This window comes from Anas acuta, chromosome 9 (genome assembly GCF_963932015.1).
Source record: "Anas acuta chromosome 9, bAnaAcu1.1, whole genome shotgun sequence".
NCBI lineage: Eukaryota > Metazoa > Chordata > Aves > Anseriformes > Anatidae > Anas > Anas acuta.
Genome location: NC_088987.1, coordinates 26,298,523 through 26,315,930, shown reverse-complemented (window position 1 = coordinate 26,315,930; position 17,408 = coordinate 26,298,523). Strand labels below are relative to the sequence as shown.

At 40.5% G+C, this 17,408-nt stretch overlaps 1 protein-coding gene across 5 annotated transcripts in view; it reads right to left on the bottom strand.

Moving 5' to 3' along the window:
• Window positions 1-10,418: 10,418 nt before the first annotated feature.
• CPB1 (carboxypeptidase B1) overlaps window positions 10,419-17,408 on the bottom strand; it is a 73,712-nt gene continuing 66,722 nt past the window's right edge. For all 5 annotated transcript variants that reach the window (XM_068692392.1, XM_068692391.1, XM_068692394.1 and 2 more), the window contains 2 exons: window positions 11,832-11,916; window positions 10,419-10,646 (listed from right to left, as the gene is read on the bottom strand). In XM_068692392.1, coding sequence (XP_068548493.1) covers window positions 10,459-10,646; window positions 11,832-11,916 — 273 coding nt within the window. In that variant the 3' untranslated portion in view covers window positions 10,419-10,458. The remainder of the gene's footprint in view (window positions 10,647-11,831; window positions 11,917-17,408) is intronic.

The following is a 17,408-nucleotide window of genomic DNA, read 5'->3' as shown; positions in this document are numbered from 1 at the left end:
AGGGGCATGATAATAGCACTGACAAACAGGCTATTTGCATCTACTGCTGTATTTATGGTCTCATAATCTGAGAATGTTTTTTTTTTTTCTCCACCATTTGCAATGGTGGAGAGAGGACCATGTTCATAAGTGCAATTATATGTTAACAAAGTGCAATTTATATGTTAACAAAGATGCCAGTGTTGTATCACAATGTTTGCCTTTCAATTTTGTTTGTCATTTTTTAAATTTTCTAGCATTTCTTGATTGTTCTAGCAGGTTAATTAGATTATGGATTAGCTGTGGTAGGAACGCTGATGCTCTGAGCTCTATCACTTCTGGACACAAGCTGGTGGATCACTGAGATGTTGAGCTGTGTTCTATGGTCTGATCCATGTCATAGCAACATAGGGATCTGCAGGGTGACAGCCATTCCTCCTGAATGATTCTTCTTTTTCTTCCTTGCAGTCTTTATTGTTATTCTTATGGTTTATTTTATCAATGTATTAAAGAGAAAAATGAATATTTTATTTTTCCTCATGAACTCAGGAAACTGGGAGTTGATTTTTGTATTAAAGCAACATGATTCATGCTTTCTTTGAGGAGGTCTGGAGTTAAGCATCTTAGGCCTTCTGTTAAATGCAGAAATTAAAATGCTTTCATGTATGGCAAGAAGCTGGAGTGCTTTGTTTAAAAAAGATTTGAAGGAAAATTTTTATATAATTTGAAATATTTTACTATCTCAGAATATATTTTCCTATTTCCTGGGGATGCAACCCCACTCTCCAGAGCAACACTTTCCTCTCCTCTTATTGTAAAAGACTGTGTATGCAGCTGTAATGCAGCTGTTAGGAGTGCAGTGGGGAGCACAGAGGCAACCTGCTTCACTGGGCCACATCTGTCCTTAGAAAAATTCAAAGTGACAGGAAGCATGCTGAGGCCGTATGTCAGCAAAGCAGTGTTCAGAATGGGCTGAACTGCAAGCACAGTTTTAATTTCTACCTGAGATTTTGAGGCTATTGTGTCTAAATCATTAAGAACAAGTTTAATTCTCTGAATTACCACTGTGTGTCAGTAGCTGTTAGAGAACTTTGAGCAAACTGGGCGATAACCTGCCCTGGAAGCATGTTTAACTCTGACAAAACGGTCTGGATTTACTGTACTTCATTTGGTTTTATGTGCAGTTACCTGCTTTGTATGTTAAAGAATCAAGAATTTGTATAATGCTGTTTTTGTCAGGCCTTTGCAGCTGTGATCTATACTGGGGCATTTCCTCCACGAGCAGTCTGATATCTGATATCACTGCTGTGAGAGCTGGCACATGGAGAGTACATTGTCTTCAAAACACTTCATCAGTTCTTAGTCTCTTTTGAATTTTGGAGCACTGAAATTAATTGACTGAATGCATTTGCCTAAAACAATAGCTTTATATGAGAAAGATGCAGCTTTTTGATGTGTTTCTTAACCAAGAAAACAGCATGCTCCTTTTCTAGTTATCTATTCAAAGGAGCAATATAAATCAATTAGAAGGTGTTCATCTCAATCCTTAGTTGACCTGCATCAGGTCAACATCCTGCATCCTCTCTGCACTCTCCCTTGAGGTACGTATACATTTTGATGAGATCCCCCTGAGCCTTTCCTTCTCGAGGCAGAACAGTCCCAGACCTCTCAGCCTCGTCTCTTGTGACAAATGCCCCAGTCCCTCTGCCTTTAGTAAGGGGTATATGAGGGCTGAATAGTTAATCATCAGTTTTTTATTTTATTTTTTTTTTCATGACTTTTTGTCATAAACATAATTATGGTTAAAAATATTCTTAGATGCTACAAAATTGCAGTGTGGACTTAGTGTTCACAGTAAAGACTCAGCCTAAAATGTACACTGAAAGAAAAGTTGAAACCACAGATGGTTTGAGAGGTTGGTTCTATTTACATTTTTACATTGGTAGAATATTCACTGTTTCTGTACAGACTTACTTGGTTTTATGAAAACAAGAAAAAGACTCAGGCTGGAGAACACTGGAAAGTTTTGTTTAGGGTTATTGAAAAAAGTTTGCTGTTAAAAAATGACAAAATGTACCTCCATCACCCATGTAATGTGTTTTTATTTCTTATCTTGTCGTGCCACCAAAACCTCATCCCTAGATATGGGGAAAGCGGACTTCAGGCTGCTCAGGGAACTAGTCAGCAAGGTCCCCTGGGAAACTGCTCTTGAAGGCCTCGATGTCCACCAGTGCTGGTCATTCTTTAAGCGATGCCTCCTAGAAGCACAAGATCAGGCAATTCCTAAATATCGCAAGTCAGGCAGGCGGGGCAGGAGGCCTGCGTGGCTGACCAGGAACATTCTAATGGAGATTAGGCGGAAACAGAGAGTGTTTCGCTACTGGAAGGAGGGCCAGGTATCATGGAAAGAATACAGGGATGCTGTTCGTGTTTGTAGGGAGAAAATTCGTGTGGCCAAAGCACACCTAGAGTTGAAGCTGGCTGTGTCTGTGAGAGAAAATAAAAAGGGTTTTTTTAGATATGTGAATGGAAAAAGGAGAACTAAAGAATACATAGGGCCGCTCCTTGATAGGGAAGGTCTCCTCACAGACAATGACGTAGGCAAAGCAGAGATGCTTAACGCCTTCTTTGCCTCTGTCTTCAATGCCGATGATGGGCTTCGGGACCCAGGGTGCCCTGAGCTGGAGGACCGGGACGGTGGGGATGACAAACTCCCAACTGACCCTGAACATGTACGGGATTTGCTACTCCACCTGGATCCCTACAAGTCCATGGGTCCAGATGGGATTCATCCCCGGGTGCTGAAAGAGCTGGCGGACGTCATCGCGGAACCTCTCTCAATTATTTTTCAACGATCCTGGGAGTCTGGAGAGGTCCCGGTAGACTGGAAGCTGGCAAATGTTGTGCCGATTTTCAAGAAGGGTCAGAAAGAAGACCCTAGCAATTACAGGCCTGTCAGTCTCACGTCAGTGCCTGGTAAAATCATGGAGAAGATGGTTCTCGAACGTATTGAGGCGCACCTGGGGGACAAAGCAGTCATTGGTCCCAGCCAGCATGGGTTTGTGAAGGGTAGGTCCTGCCTAACTAACCTGATTTCCTTTTATGATAAGATCACCCGTATGGTGGACCAAGGGAAACCAGCTGATGTGATTTTTTTGGACTTCAGCAAGGCTTTTGACACGGTTTCCCATAGGATCCTACTGGACAAAATGTCCACCATACAGCTAAATAAAAACATCATACGATGGGTGAGCAATTGGCTAACGGGCAGGGCCCAAAGGGTTATGGTAAATGGGGCTGCGTCAGGCTGGCGGGCGGTCACCAGTGGGGTCCCTCGAGGCTCCACTTTAGGGCCGGTACTTTTCAATATTTTTATAAATGATCTGGATGTAGGAATAGAAGGTATTTTGAGCAAGTTTGCTGATGACACCAAACTTGAAGGAGTTGTGGACTGTGTTGAGGGTGGAAAGGCCTTGCAGAGGGATCTGGATAGGTTGGAGAGCTGGGCGATCACCAACCGCATGAAGTTCAATAAGAGCAAGTGCTGGGTCCTGCACCTGGGACGGGGAAACCCTGGCTGCAGGTACAGACTGGGCGATGAGACGCTGGAGAGCAGCCTAGAAGAGAGGGATCTGGGGGTCGTGGTAGACAGCAAGTTGAATATGAGCCAGCAGTGTGCCCTGGCAGCCAGGAGGGCCAACCGTGTCCTGGGGTGCATCAAGCACGGCATCGCTAGTAGGTCAAGGGAGGTGATTGTCCCGCTCTACTCTGCACTGGTGCGGCCTCACCTCGAGTACTGTGTGCAGTTCTGGGCACCACAGTATAAAAAGGACATGAAACTGTTGGAGAGTGTCCAGAGGAGGGCTATGAAGATGGTGAAAGGCTGGAGGGGAAGACGTACGAGGAACGGCTGAGGGCACTGGGCCTGTTCAGCCTGGAGAAGAGGAGGCTGAGGGGAGACCTCATCGCAGTCTACAACTTCCTCGTAAGGGGGTGTCGAGAGGCAGGAGACCTTTTCTCCATTAACACCAGCGACAGGACCCGCGGGAACGGGGTTAAGCTGAGGCAGGGGAAATTTAGGCTTGACATCAGGAGGGGGTTCTTCACAGAGAGAGTGGTTGCACACTGGAACAGGCTCCCCAGAGAAGTGGTCACTGCACCGAGCCTGACTGAATTTAAGAAGAGATTGGACTGTGCACTTAGTCACATGGTCTGAACTTTTGGGTAGACCTGTGCGGTGTCAAGAGTTGGACTTGATGATCCTTAAGGGTCCCTTCCAACTCAGGATATTCTATGATTCTATGATTCTATTTGTAAGAACCACTTCAAAACTGAGGAATTGCTTCTGAGGAACTCTAATGACATCTACAAAAATATATTATCCATCAGTTTTGCTCGTGGGTTTTCTATGTTTTTTGAAAGCAGTGCTGAAATTTGAAGCATTGTGACTTGTTGCTTCTGCCGTTTTATTTTTTGTCTCTGTTTTAACAGCTTACGTGCTAGCAGCATGTCTTCTCTGCTTAAATGTCTCCGTGTATTCTTAGTTTTATGTTCCAGCTGCATAGGTTATATATGGTATAATTTGTGATTGCTGTTCTTTTCTACATCTCTGTAATTTGACCAGAGTTGCTAGTGAGTGCTGGAAAGAGCATGGAAATCTTAGCACTGCCTTGCTGTGACCTGGCTTTGTGAAGCTCAGAGCTAACAAATGGGTGCCATGTTCTGCCTTGTAGTCACACTTTTTAAGTTAGCTGGGGTAACCCTGACACCATTGGAGCTGCTGGGTGAAGTGACCTTCCCATCACCTGCATTTGTAATGGTGTTTGGTTGCCTGCAATCTTCCTAGAAATGAATCGTGCAGAGCATCAGCAATTCACTTTGTAACCAGCAAAAGGCCTGTGATGTTTTCCAAAACAATACAATTTTAGTCAGGATAATCCCTGGTTGATTGCTAGTACTTAGTTAAAAGTAGCCAAAAAAAAATTGGTATTCTGAATAATTTATGTTCCTGCTCTTTGTAACATGTTTGGCTCTGGTCAGTATGTTCTGTTTGCATCCTGTGCTATTACTGGTAACATTGATTATCCTTCCCCTCACTTCTGTTGCAAAACTGAATGCCATGTCTCTTTATTGGTACGTGCTGCTTTCACATATGGGTTCTGTTTCATCGGTGACAAAGAACAGATGGATCGGTTGTGTGTGTGAGGACTGGTTTAATCTGGCTATTGCTGGGCTAATTGGAGCGGGCTAGTGGATGTGTTTCTTTGCTGGAAATAAATATGAATGAAAGTGTTGTTTTAGATTGGACCTTGCTACCTCTGCTAATTGCGAACTCTGTGCCAAACTCATCCTGGTATCTTTAATCAATGGTGTATGGTTTATTGCTGTGCTCTGCTTAGTCTTATGCTGACCTTGTGGCTGAGGTATCTGAGAGCCTAAAGCTAAAGAGGAGTTAGTTTTGTGCTCTACAGTTTATGCACTTTTATTATTGTATTTTCTCTGCAAACAATTAATGGCAAGTGCTGCTTTTTGGTATTTTGCTTGTGTGAGGCATAAAATCATAGGAGAGCTTTTAAAAACCAAGTCAAATAATAGCACTACTATAGACAGTGGTAGGAGGTGGTGCCCGATACACTGTGAATATCAGGGATGACGTTGTATTCTCTTCCAGGAAGTGAAAGAGAGCACAACATGTAATTTATTTTCAGAAATGATTCTCAGAGGCATGTAAGTGCAAAGGCACATATCTTTTGTCAAAACCCCAGGACTTCTCTGTGCTAGTTTACTATCAGACACTAGCCTGAGAAAAAGGAAGGAGCCGAAAGGTAAGTGACGTAAAGATAGTGTGTGTGCCATGTTGTGTCCTGTGCTCCTCCAAGAATGAGAGCCAAAAGAGGAGAACACTTAGCATTCAGACCTCTGAATTTGGTGATTTTCTTGGAGAAATCTTTTCTCTATAAAATGCGTTTCAAGACCTGTTTTGAGTGCATCTGTTTAGGGACCTGCCAAAAATAGCGATAATTGCAGGAGTGCCAATGGACAGATCAAGTCTCTGTTTAGAGCTTCTAGCAATGGCTTAAGATGGGATGGGAGATCAGGCAGGTCATATCTTGACACAGGGCTTTTCTCCATCTTTCTTCAGTGTGGACCATATTAGCCAAGCTCCAAACAGCATTGATAAATGCCAAACACATTTTTTGCAGCTGTGTGAGAAAGCTGCCCAGAGGGGCTATTTATCACTCTTACCCACTTTGACCCAATCAGGCCCCCGTTACTTGTATAGACAATTGATCAGGAGAGGATAATTCTTTACAGCTTTTCTTGAAAGGAAGAGTTAATCATTTATCGTCAAACTTGTTCTTTGTGGCTGTTTACAGTTCTCCTGCTAATGACAGTAGGAACATGTGGGGCCCCAGGAAGTACCAAGACTGAGAATACTGTGAGAAATGCTACTGTGGTGAGTGTGAGAGCCTTAAACACGTAGTAGTGTATAGCACTGTTTGATTTATGAAGTCTTGGTCTTTAAAACTAGTATTAATTATAAGCTTCAGCATTGAGTTCAGGTAGGACAATCAGTGTCCTTGGGTCCAAAGTAGGAGATTTCAGTGGTGGGGAAGATCCAGGGTGGGTTTTAAGACAATTCCAAGAACATATCCCAGCTAACATCATTTTGGAAGTATGTGTTGTGAACTTTTCCTTGCTACTGTTGACTTTAAGACAATGAAAGTTTGGATGAAAGTGTATTTATATAAATCACCTGGACATTTTCTTTATGCTTATATAAGTGGGCTGTATAAGTTCTAATGCTCTGCCCATTTGCTCTGTGTAAAAATAATTTTAATCATTAAAGCAGCCTTTATCTTAAATTGTTTAAGCTTCTTGTGCAAACTACTGGAGTACAGACCTGAAACAGATCACAGAATCATCTAGTTTAGAAGAGACCTCCAAGATGATCGAGTCCAACCTCTGACCTAACACTAACCAGTCCTCCGCTAAACCATATCACAAAGCTCTACATCTAAACATCTTTTAAAGACCTCCAGGGATGGTGACTGAACAGCTTCCCTGGGCAGCCCATTCCAATGTCTAACAACCCTTTTAGTAAAGAAGTTCTTCCTAATATCCAACCTAAACCTCCCCTGGCACAATTTTAGCCCATTCCCCCTCGTCCTGTTGCCAGGCACATGGGAAAATAGACCAACCCCCACCTCGCTACAGCCTCCTTTAATGTACTTAATAGAGAGCAATAAGGTCACCCCTGAGCCTCCGCTTCTTCAGGCTGAACAATCCCAGCTCCCTCAGCCGCTCCTCGTAAGACTCGTTCTCCAGACCCCTCATCAGCTTTGTTGCCCTTCTCTGGGCTCTCTTGAGCACCTCGATGTCCTTCTTGTAGCAAGGTGCCCAAAACTGAACACAGTACTCGAGGTGCTGAGGGACTCTACTGGTCTCACAGTACTAGAGGCCTGGGGGACTCTACTGGTGAGTGGCCTCCATCTGGATTTGACTCCATTCACCATGACTCTTTGGGCCCAGCTACCCAGCCAGTTTCTAACCCAACGAAGTGTATGAGAGTCTGCCAAGAGCAGCCAGTTTCTTGAAGAGAATGTTGTTGGAAACAGTGTCAAAAGCCTTACTGAAGTCAAGATAGACCACATCCACAGCCTTTCCCTCATCCACTAAGCGCGTCACTTTGTCATAGAAGGAGATCAGGTTCGTCAAGCAGGACCTGCCTTTCCTAAACCTATGCTGACGGGACCTGATCACCTGGCTGCCCTGTAAGTGCCACGTGATGACACTCAAGTTAATCTGCTCCATGAGCTTCCCTGGCACTGAGGTCAAACTGACAGACCTATAGTTCCCTGGGTCTACCCTCCGTCCCTTCTTGTAGATGGGTGTCACGTTTGCTAGCTGCAAGTTGACTGGGACCTCCCCTGATAGCCAGGACTGCTGATAACTGATGGAAAGTGGCTTGGCCAGTTCTTCTGCTAGTTCTCTCAGTACCCTTGGGTGGATCCCATTTGGCCCCATCGAATTGGGTACATCTAAGTGCTGTAGCAGGTCACCAACCATTTCCTCGTGGATTGTGAGGGCCACATCCTGCTCCCCATCCCCTTCCACAAGCTTAGGGTGTCTGGAGAACAACTGGTCTTGCTGCTAAAGACTGAGGCAAAGAAGGCATTAAGCACCTCAGCCTTTTCATCATCTTTTGTAACTAAGTTTCCACCTACATCCGGTAAAGGATGGAGATTCTCCTTAGTCTTCCTTTTTGTGTTAATGTATTTATAAAAACGTTTTCTTTTATCTTTAACAACAATAGCCAGACTGAGCTCCAGATGAGCTTTGGGCTTTCTAATTTTGTCTCTACACAGTCTTACAACATCCTTATAATCCTTCTGAGGATTCTGCTCTCTTTTCCAAAGATCAGATCCTCTCTTTTTTTCTCCTAAGCTCAAGCCACAACTCTTTGTTCAGCCAGGCCACTCTACCACTCAATCTCATCTTTGGGCACGTGGGGACAGACCGCTCCTGAGCCATTAAGCTTTCCTTCTTGACGAGTGCCCAGACTTCCTGGACTCCTCTGTCCATCAGGACTGCTTCCCAAGGGGCTCTGCCAACCAGTGTCCTGAACAGTTCAAAGTCAGCCCTCCAGAACTCCAAGACAGCTGTTTTACTGGTCCCCCTCCTGACTTTGCCAAGAATAGAGAACTCTACTGTTTTGTGGTCACTCTGTCCAAGACAGCTTCCAACCACCACATCTCCCACCAGTCCTTCTCTGTGAACCAAAGGTCTAGCGGGGCACCACCCCTGGTAGGCTCACTAACCAGCTGCATCAGGAAGCTATCTTCCATGCTCTCCAGAAACCTCCTAGACTGCTTTCTCTGGGCTGTGTTGCGCTTCCAGGATATGTCTGAGAAGTTGAAGTCCCCCACAAGGAACTCCCCTCAGAATGTGTCTGGTGTCCCATATCCATCTTTACTATAAAATGCTTCATTTCACATGAGTCTTCTATGCCATGTTCATCACTGAGATGAGCAAATGGATTTAATCTGTCTTTTCTGGTAGATCTCAACCTTTGTTTTTAGTAAAGTCATCTTGTTGCAAGTTTTAAATACACCACCATACTCAAAAGGTAAACTAGTCCCCTGGATTAGAGCACATGGTCACATTGACCTAACTGAGCTGCATCAGGGAAGAATATGGCCCACAGGACACTTTAAAAACAAACAAACAAAAAAACAACATGGGTATTTTCACATACTGTTTAAATAAAATTTAGATTGCATCATACTTTATTACACAGTGGAAAATAAATTTGCTGATTGTCTCTGCTACTTGTAAGCATAATTCATCTTTCTGATTTGTAAACTGCACATATTAACTCAGATGTAATGCATTTGGGGTTTTTATGGTTACCAAAACCAAGTCCTAACAGTCTTAATCTGAGGTAGGTCTTGGTCAGCTCTTTGAAAAGATTGTGAGTGTAGGCTGTATGGCTGTAGAGCATTTTAAAGCAAGTTTTAGGTTAATAAGCTTAAAATTATTTTGATATCAGTTCAGGAAGAAAGGAAGAATGTTTCAACTTCCTGTTCCTTGTATTTTCTCACCTTTTGGTTTGTCAAGAGTTTAAAATATTAAACTTTCAGTTTGGAAGGTTACTATACTGAACACAATAAAAGAGAGAAAGATAAAGAGAGAAAGCTAGGGAGGGCTTGAGGGGAAGGAGTGTCAGAGACAAGGGAGAACAGAAGACATGGTGAAAGACATGGAAGTCATGATATTAAAGACAGAAGTATGTGCTATATTTACCAGAAGAAATTATAGGAACCTGAGTGAGAAATCCCACCTATTAGTGATGGGAAGAAATCAGTAGCTGCCACAGTGCAAGCTGACTTGGAGGTCAGACATTAATTGTCTGACGGTCTTCACAATCCTATTTTGTGAGAGAATTAGTATACGTTCTTTTTTCTATCTGTGCAATTGCAGTGAAGTCAACATCCAATTTCATTGCCTGAGAGTGCCATTCCTTTAAAAATGTGTTTTAACAGTCAAAATACATGTATACAGGATTGGCTTATTTATGCCAAATCCAGTCACTAGAGAAATTCTCCAAACACTGTGTTGTTAGCATTGAAATATAGCCAGGTAATTCCAAATAAAAAATAAATAAATACGGAGACGAGGTTGGTAGGGAAAAGTAATTGAAAACTTGTACTTAATGATGTGGATCTCAAAAGATCAGGCAAGTGTACGGGCATGCACGCTTTACTAGCAAGGATTGTCTTTCATCCCCCCTCCCTAATTATAACAGTTGCCTTTATAAAATATATAATTTATCTCAAAGTTTTGTATTGACCTATGATGGAGTAAGGATGCAATTCAGAGCAATAAGTTTAAAAAAAAAAACAAAAAAACTATTGAAGAATGAAGAGGAAGATGCCTTTGAATAAATCTTTCTTTAATAGTTTTTAGAAATTCATTCTAATACAAGTGATCAAGGACATAATTGGCAATGTATTTAACAGCAAGCAAAGTCTCCTCACAGGTTGGCTTTATCTGAGATTCAGGGAGAAGAAAGCCATAATAGCCAGTGTCTCGGAGCTCAAAAGTGAAAGAGTACTTGATGCCTTGATCATAAGCCCAGTCATCAGAGCCCCCTGCAGCAGGATCTGATAAAAAGAATGAATAAAATATAATTGAAAAAGTGGAAATGTCAAGTCACAAAGCTAGAAATATAGACTAAAGTGATAAAAAAGTATATTTTGCGAATTGATTAACTTCTCTTTCTCGTGGCAAGACTTCTTTGATTTAGGCCATTTGTGAGCTCCTTTTCAGCTGATGTGTACATGGAAATCTTAACCAGTTATCCTGTTCCCTCCTTATCAATACGGTGGGCATGCCATGGTGTCTAGGGAGCAGGAGAATGGCATGCTTCTATAGGGCTGTTTAGAAAGATTTGATAGCAGAAACAAGTAGTTTTTGCAAAAGAGAAATCACTTTTGAGATTCATACAGATCTGAAAGAACCACATATCTGGGATATTAGTTGGATCCTTTTCTTCTGGAAGAATAGTACATTACCATTCTAGTACTTTGGTACAGTGAAAGTAGTCTCTTTTTCTTTTCCTAAGGAAGGAGCTTCCAAAATTGCTAAGCATCACTAAAATAGATTTAAAGGAAAAAATGTCCATATATATTTTTTTTAAAGGGGGTTACTTTTCAAAGGTTTTAAAAGTTTTTTTTATTTAAGAAAAGTAAGATTAGGAAGAGATCAGTTTCTGTACTTAAGGCAATTAAGAGCTCTTAAATATTGATGTATACAAGTTCTAGAAATCTAGAACTGGCCACAGATCATCTTCTGACACAGCTAAGGCTATGTACTGACAGCTGAGTTCCCAAGGAGTATAAAAGAATGGAATTATAGCTGGTACATTCCTCAGACCATAATGCAAAGGTAAAGAAATAATTAAAGGTGTTGGTAAAGTGGTTGAACTATTCTTTAGCATTCAAATAATTTTTTACTTTGACTTAAAGATGCTGGAAATATAGAAAAATTCAGGGTCAGATTTTATATTTAAATCTAAACTGGGCAGATTTTGGGAATTCATGCTACGCACATGAATTCCTGAACACATTATCACATCTGTTTACCTTCCTGGGGCCACACACTCCCTGGCATCCTTACGGCATATATTGTTCCCTATTTTAGACATAAGCGATTGCATATACCTCTGGGAATATGCTTGTGAGGAAGGAAGTTGAATGCTTATCAAGAGGAACAAAAGTCACTAAAAAACTGCATTTCAGAGTCTGACTAGCACTTAGTGTAGTTGGTAAGTTTAGGCCAGTACTCACAGATTGTTGCAGCTCCTGGGCCGTATGTATATTCAGTATTGTACAAAGTGGCCAGCTGTTTGACTGCAGCACTAGCGATGGAATTCTGTAGGGGAAGAAGTATAAATGCAGATTTGTAGAAGCTTTTTGAGTGAATCTAAGTAAATGCACTGTTAAATAATCTGAAAAGCAGTGTTTGGAAAGTTTTTATTTGTGAACTCTTGTGTACCTTTGAAAATTATTAGGTGTCAGTAGCTGCCAATGCACAGCTTGTCAGTATTGAGCTTGTTCTTCAAGATCTAATGGTTTGTAGTCTGGAGTATAGTCCGGTTTGTGTATAGCTCTCTTGGTGTATAGCCTGCTATATAGGTAAGGGACAATAGCTAACAATACCTTCTACACTGAGAAGAAACTTGTACAAGATTAAAACTAAATAACCTTGCACAGTAAATTGTGAACGCACAATAACCTTTCTTTTCCTTCTGTTCATGGAGCTATAAATTCAGAGTAGAGCCAGTTTAGTCAGTGAAGTTGAACACTCCTGTAAGTGGAAGCAGATTAAAGTCTTATAAATATTAACAGCCAGAAAAGGCATAAATTACCTTGGAACCATATGTAGTCTCATTAATTTCAATTCATTTCCTGTGCACAGAAGGACTCATTCAACTCCCACTGATTTCAGTGAGGGTTGGATCAGGCCCATCAATAGCACTGTGAAGCTTTGTATATTTGCATTAAGGAAAATTACAGGCTTTTCTTTGGAACGTGTGGCTTTTCCAGTTCTTCATTATACAGCATGTTGGTAATAAAACATGAAAACTATTACTAGCAGATGATAAATATGAGTGATTTTTGAAAACAGATGTGCAGTATAAGAATAAGCGATGGGTTGCCATATTTTCTTTATAGCTTACAGCTGAACAGCTTACTATTCCAGGAATTTCCTCAAGCCCTTTCTTTCTCTGTAGGTTATACTCTGGCTTACTTCCCAGTGGAAGAGAGATTGTATAATACATGTATTCTATGTTCATCCTTATGCTTCAAGTATTCCTGTAAATTACTCAAAATTGCACATTGGACAATGCGTTTGGAAAAATCTTAGTTTAGTGAGAGACCTTTCTTAGCTTCTACAAAACAGCATCAAAATGTGTTTGCTTTACTACAAACACAGCTGCCTAGTCTAGCACAGGGTTGCAAGTGTTTCTCCACTCCCAGGTGCTGGATTTTAAACATCCCAGAACTGTAGGAGTTTACTATAGAAATCTGTGGTCATTTTATTGTATAAAGAATATTTAAGCAAAGTAGGCCAAAGAGTATTTGAAGCTTGTCCTTCCATATATAAAACTGTCTGTACCTGAATGTGAGGTTTTGTTTCTGGCCTCTGTTATCAAAACACAACCTATTGTAGATATAATGTTGCTTTGCATTTAACAGTCTGGGATTCATAACAACTGGGGTAGCTGAGCTCTCTCCAGTGTGATTTTGTTGTTGTTGTTTGTATGGTTTTGTTTTGTTTTGTTCTAAAGTCCCCTGAAACTGACTCTTTTTTTAATTCATAATCATTTTAACACTTGTTGAGGAAATTGTAGAGGTTGGAGAGTAGTATTTTCTAGTGATATCATTTTTTTCAGGCTTCTTTTTTATTTTTATAATACGTACATTTAATCAGCAGCTGAGATTGAGTTAAATTTGCCAATAGTAAACATGTAATAGTAAATGTAAGCTGATTCTTATTCTTTCCAAAAAAGAAAAAAAAAAAAGTGAAAACAAAATTTGGAAAGATAGTTTTATCCTATGTATGGACCTGATGGTAATTAATATTTGCTCCCTCTTTAGAAAAATGCATTGTAGGGGCAACAAAAGAGCAAAGCTGCTGTAATGAAAGAGTGGGGCATACCTTTCACTCTGTCAAATGATTGCGTCAAGTCATACCAGCACAGATATGCAAAAACTATGTCAGGAAATCTTTTTACCCAAGGGATATTTTATTATTAGCCTGGAAGTTGTAAAAAGAGAGATTTGTAGAAAGAGCAGTTGGGGTTTTCAGCTGTATGGAGACTGGAATTCAGATAAACAACTTCCTTAAATTCCCCAGGTTGTATTTTCCCAAGGTGGTATTTTAAATGACCCTCTTCATTAGCTGAAGAACATGACCGAGCATTTATGACTTCAACATGAAATGAATCTTTGTCAGAAGTTTTGATATCTGATTTTTTTTCTTTGTTAAGCTACTCTGTCTCTGTTGCTGTCCTAATAGATTTATAGTCCAAAATCCGAAGGTCAAAACAAAATTCAAGTTTGTAGGAACTAAAGTCACCTCTTTCTTGTGATATAGAAAACAGGAATAATAAAAATGAAGTAGATTCTCGTGGGTCTAAATATAAAATAAGAGGAAAAAAAATAAATAAAAAAGTATTCAAAACCATCTGTAAAGAGGAACTAACTCAGTGACTTATACAGAGCTATATAAATAATAGGCAACATTTCATGCTAGTGTGTTATTTGCACAGCTACAAAGAGAGGCATGTCTGTCTTTTTGTCCTTTGAGAATACTCTTTACTATTGACTGATTTTCAAAATTTATTTCTATAACTAGCTTAACTCAATTGTTGTGGTTTGTTTGTTTTCTTGACTGTCAAGAATCTCTCTGTTACAAGGAAAATTCTGCTCAGAGTTATAGTAGCCAAGAAACAACTGGTGCCCAGAAGTCCTCCAAATAACTCCAGATTAATACTTTGTAGCTGCAAGCAGAAAAGGCTCTTCAGCCTCCGACTTGCTGCTGAACTCAGCGGGCAGGTCACCTCAGCAGAGGTAGGATTTCCTGCACTGCCCATCCATCTGTGTTTACACTGCAGCTACGAACATTTACTTCATGAAGGATGTGGCTTACTGGCCTCTCTCTATGGCATCTGGAGTTTTGAACTAACAATGTAATTTATCAGGCTAAGCATCTTCTGCCTGTTAATAGGTAATTTTTTGGAGGAGCAGCTCCTTTATTTTACTCTTCGGGACAGACTTGCCAGCAAACTGACTATTTAGAAACACCTCAGGGATGTTGACTGTGCAGCTGCTGCATGTAGGCAATTCCCTTTGCCATCATAATCTGGTGGTGATCTGGAGACGCCTGTTCATTGACTGTCTGGACCTCTTGCTCTCTTCTCTCACTGGACTGCAAATTGATTTGCCTGAGGCTGAAAACTGTATTTTCCCTTCACTTCTGTCTTGTGTGCTACTTAAGCTTCCCTTGATTTCCTTTGTAATGAGAGGCTGAAAAAGTGGTATTTGCAAAGTTAACTACAGCCAAGTGAAGCTAAAACTTGCGAGGCTTTCTGTTTTGCCAGTAAAAACAGACTCCTCTCAAAGTCCGTGATTGATGTGTAATTTAGTTCACTATTCTGTTGTTGTTGATAGTTAAGCATCTCCCCTAAGAGCCTAGGAAATCCAGCCAAGTGGAGGACTTTAGTATAGTGCTTCTTTTTTCTTTGCAAGCTAGCTCCTCTAAGGCGGTCTTAGACTAGGTAAGAAATCGATCCCTGGTGAGAGGGTTTGCAGTGTGACTGAGTTAAGGTGAACCTGCCATACAACTGGAGGAATCTTGTCTTGGAGCCAGGTTCACACATCAGCTTCATCTCGAAGAATCTGCTACTAAAAACATCATTTTTACAATAGACTGTTAGTACCAAGTAGTTCTGTTGTGGCAAGCTCAGTGAAAGAGTTTCCAAATTTTGCTTTTCTGCCTGCTTGCATTTTCTGTGCTTCCCAGTTTCTTTACTGAATGTTTACTTGTAACAAGTAGTACAATCACAGAAGTTTGAAACAGCACATATAAAACAACAGGAGATTTTGCAACTCAAAAATTGTTATGTCTGAATCCCTCAGATGAAAGGATTTTTGATGTTCAAAAATTCCTTACTACAGGTATTCATGTATCTTAAACATTTAAGAATTAAATCAGGAATTAAAAGACTTTGCTCCTAGCCATCAGGTTAAATAATCAGACTAATATTTACAAAGTCATACAATATATTTGAAATTCACTCTTCTTGCATGCTGGATAGACTCTAGGCATATCTCCACCTTCTACTATGTTCTATTTTAAGGGCTTAAGAAGAAACAAAATGGTAGACCAACCCCACATGGAAGACTCATTTCAGTGATCTTAAACAACAACAAATGTGGAAATTCCATGTCTAGAAAATTATATTAATTTGTGAGTTAATATAATAATCTGTAGCCTACCAAACAGTAATAATACAAATACACTAATCTAACAGAATATGAGCTGGCTGCAGGCATGTATTTGGCCCCTAGTTTGTTGCTCAGCTAAGAGAGAGAATTGAACCTGGGAAGGAAGAGAGAGCATGATGGACATTCCTCTGCTCTATTAATTCATAGTTCAGAGCCAATGCAAATACAAACATGAACTGATAAAGCTAGATTTGTTTTTGCTGAAAATGAGGAAAGCATTATTCATTATTTATTATTTCTTATAAGGTGACATTATAGGAAACCATGGCCAAAATCTGAACTGATTAAAATATATGGGCTGAAATTTTTATGAAAATTGTGATTAAATGCACAGGTTTTATTACAAGAGGACAAATATGTGAATAGTAAAATCAAGATAAAAAGAATCTTTTTGGGGTGGAGAGAGATCCTGGCCTTGCCAAGCACATTTTTTTAATTGTGAAGAGCTAATGCTTCTGTTCTCAGCAGGAGATGGATTCAAGCATGTATTCTGTGTGCAGGGTAGCTCTCTGGGGTATAGTAAAGAACGAGACAAGTGAGGATTATGAAGCAAGCAAAATGTGATCCACCAAATCAGAGTACATATTTATTTCAAGGAGTCATCACAGGAATATTGTGTAACTTCTGAGAAATTCTGACCTAGATTTTCCTGTCTTGGGTGTTTGTATTTGTTCAAATATTGTTTGGATAGCGGTGAAAGTTCTGTGTAGCATCCCAGGAGGGAAAAACACAAACAAACAAAACCACCCAACCATAATTGCAGGGAGAAGAACTGGGGGAAAATTCTTGCGTACCATGGGGTTGAGATCTTCAAGCTCCTCCTACCTCTGAGCAGAAGGATGTAAAGGCTTGGGAAGCAATAGACACTTGTGACTTTCATCACCTGTTTTACAGCCTAGTACTGGGGGTGGCTGAAGGATAGTCCTAATCCTCCACTCAAAGCAAGTTGCAATAAATTAGAAGTTGTTCTGATTATCTATAGCAATGAAGGATGAAGCATAAAGGATGTCTGGGACTCACAGAGTGCCGTTTTCTACCTGAGAAATCAAAACCAGAATAGTTTTATGCTTTCTGGTGGTTTCTTGAGGCAGTGAGCAAACAAAGTCTTTTAAGCCCCAAGGATATTGGACGCTGCTCAATACTCTTGCATGAAAGGAAGGTACAAGCCTTCTCTACATCTTTCTCTTCTGTAGGCTTAGTGTTTTCAATCTCAAATGACTCAATTTTTGTGCCATTTGTATCTCAGACATTGGAATGCAGCACAAAGCCCAGTGTATTATGCTACCTTTAATTAAATACAACAGAACATAATGTTATTAATGATAAGCAGACATGAAATTTTGTTTAACC